The sequence below is a fragment of the Plectropomus leopardus genome, unplaced genomic scaffold (genome assembly GCF_008729295.1).
Source record: "Plectropomus leopardus isolate mb unplaced genomic scaffold, YSFRI_Pleo_2.0 unplaced_scaffold26991, whole genome shotgun sequence".
In the NCBI taxonomy this organism is placed as follows: Eukaryota; Metazoa; Chordata; class Actinopteri; order Perciformes; family Serranidae; genus Plectropomus; species Plectropomus leopardus.
This window is the reverse complement of record NW_024629369.1, coordinates 1-2247: the sequence shown is the minus strand read 5'-3', so window position 1 is coordinate 2247 and position 2247 is coordinate 1. Positions and strand designations below refer to the sequence as shown.

General features: G+C 38.3%; 1 protein-coding gene across 1 annotated transcript; it reads right to left on the bottom strand.

The window, feature by feature from the left end:
- Nucleotides 1-166: 166 nt before the first annotated feature.
- Nucleotides 167-1875, bottom strand: LOC121937649 (serine/threonine-protein kinase TBK1-like; the record flags this gene model as incomplete). The annotated part of the gene is made up of 3 exons (XM_042480977.1): nucleotides 167-348; nucleotides 1310-1439; nucleotides 1735-1875. Coding segments are annotated over 3 exons (453 nt in total), but the record flags the coding sequence as incomplete, so codon positions are not given.
- Between the last annotated feature and the right edge of the window lie 372 nt (nucleotides 1876-2247).

Here is a 2247-nt window from a genome sequence, read left to right as displayed (position 1 = left end):
CACAATCTGGACTACATTTAGGACACATGCATCAACACACACACACAATTATCAACACCGCTGACTTCAGGTGTGTGTGTGTGTGTGTGTGTGTGAGTGTGTGTGTGTGTGTGTGTGTGTGTGTGTGTGTGTGTGTGTGTGTGTGTGTGTGTGTGTTTGTCCTCACCAGGTATTCCTCGGTGCCGTACAGAGACACAAACTGCTCGTCGTCCTCCAGCTCTCTGGCGGCTCCGAAGTCTGTCAGTTTGTAGACGGAGCGTCCGTCCTCTCCGATCACTCGCATGATGTTTCCCGGTTTGATGTCCCGGTGGACGATGCCGTACTCTCTCAGGTGGTTCATACCTGCCACTGAAGACACAACGGCCGATCAGGGAACACCTCAGTCATCGAAACGCCACAGATACATATTTCAAGATATCTTAAAAGTCCTAAATGTTTCTCTGACAACAGCTAAACTTGAAATAAGGTCAAAGTAGAAGAAATGAATAAGTGAAAATAGAATTTATCAAAGTTAGCAGCATTATTTGATGCAACTTAACTTCTGTCTGAACTAATTTTGCACATGGAAGAAGTCAGCTTTCATTTGAACTCAAATCATGATCTTATTCTTATTTTAATTGTAAATGTTTTTAATTATACTTTTAAATCGTGTCTATCCTGTTTTTTTAAATTTTTTTTTTAGCTATTTACAATCCTATTATTGTTTGTTTTATGTATATTTTAACAGTTATTTGTTTGCTTGATTGTTTCTAATGTCTTTATTCACGCTCTGCATCACTGAAAATGAGGGTCTCCCTCTAATGATTTCCCGAATCTTAAATAAAGGTTTGAATGAATGAACGAATCCCCAAACTTAACCAACAAATGTAAACTTCTCCCTGGTATCTGAATAATTGGAAAAATTTGTTCTGGGCTGCAAAAATTAATTTCAAGTCAGAACAACTTTGAAAGTTTGTGAACATTTTGGTTCACGACTTTCTCCTTTTGGCTTCATGAGCGCAGAAAAGTGGCCGACAGTTCACATTTTGCATCACTTTTTTTGCTCAACGTTGGTCTCTGTCCACGCAAAGTGAGCTTCATTAGTTAGAGAAGTGACTTTTTTAGCATTAACCCGATAATGAATCAGGTAAACTATATTTCAATGATTTTAGGGAATGCATAAAAAATGTTTAAACTCAGTAAAACACATCTTCTTTGCACCGTCTGCATTGTTTCCACATGAAGACTTTAAGTTCACAAACACAGAAAAGTCTGAAAAACACTGAAAAGGAGCTTGTGAATTTTCGGGTGATCAGAGTGTCCCACTGACCCACATCGTGCAGCACTATGAGGAACTCGTCTTCAGGAAGTCCGTACGCGTTGGACGACTCCTCTAAGACTGTGTAGAGACTTCCACAGGGACAGTACTCCATCACCAGGACCTTGTGTCGGGTGTTGGACTGATTAAAGGAGAAAAGCAGGTTAGAAACATGTTGACGCGTTTACAAAAAACCACTAAGCTCAACGCAAAAGATGCACGCTGTTGTCATAGATACGTAAATAACTGCATGATGTCATTTGACCTGATACCTCTAAAAACCGTCAGAAAACACTGCAGAAGTCCCGAAAAACACTGTTATGTTTACTCAAACTAAAAAGAGACATAAAAATATTAACTGACCTTTCATTACAGCAAAAGAGACTAAAATTAAAGCTGTCACCGTGGTAACTGCAAAGACGGCCGCGGTCACTGACCTCTTCCTCCACAGCGAAGAGTTTGACGATGTTCTTGTGGTTGAGTTTTTTCAGAACTTCAAACTCTCTCATCTGGACGTCCAGCGGCCTCAAAAAGCTCAAGTTGTTGAAGACTTTGACGGCGTACAGGTCACCAGTTTTCTACAGTCAAACACAAAAAACGTGCAGACAGACGCAAATTATACTTTAATGCTCCTTCAGACGCTTTTCAAGAACTAGCTGACCCTTCGAAAACTGAGAAAATTGGTTTGATTTCTCTCTAAAATGTAGAAGAAAAAAGTTGATGACCAACTCGGCAAGAAATTAGTCAAAGGTGATGAAAAAAATGACCTAAAAATTAGTTTTTTTCAAAAAAGAGGAGAGGATTATTTAAAAAATTATCAAAAGAAAAAAAAAATGAAAATGTCTAGTAAACTATACAAAGAAATATAACAATGTTATATTCAAGATTATTTTACAGGAAAAAAATACAATAAATAAATACACCACACACACGAAAAAAACCCTGCTTTT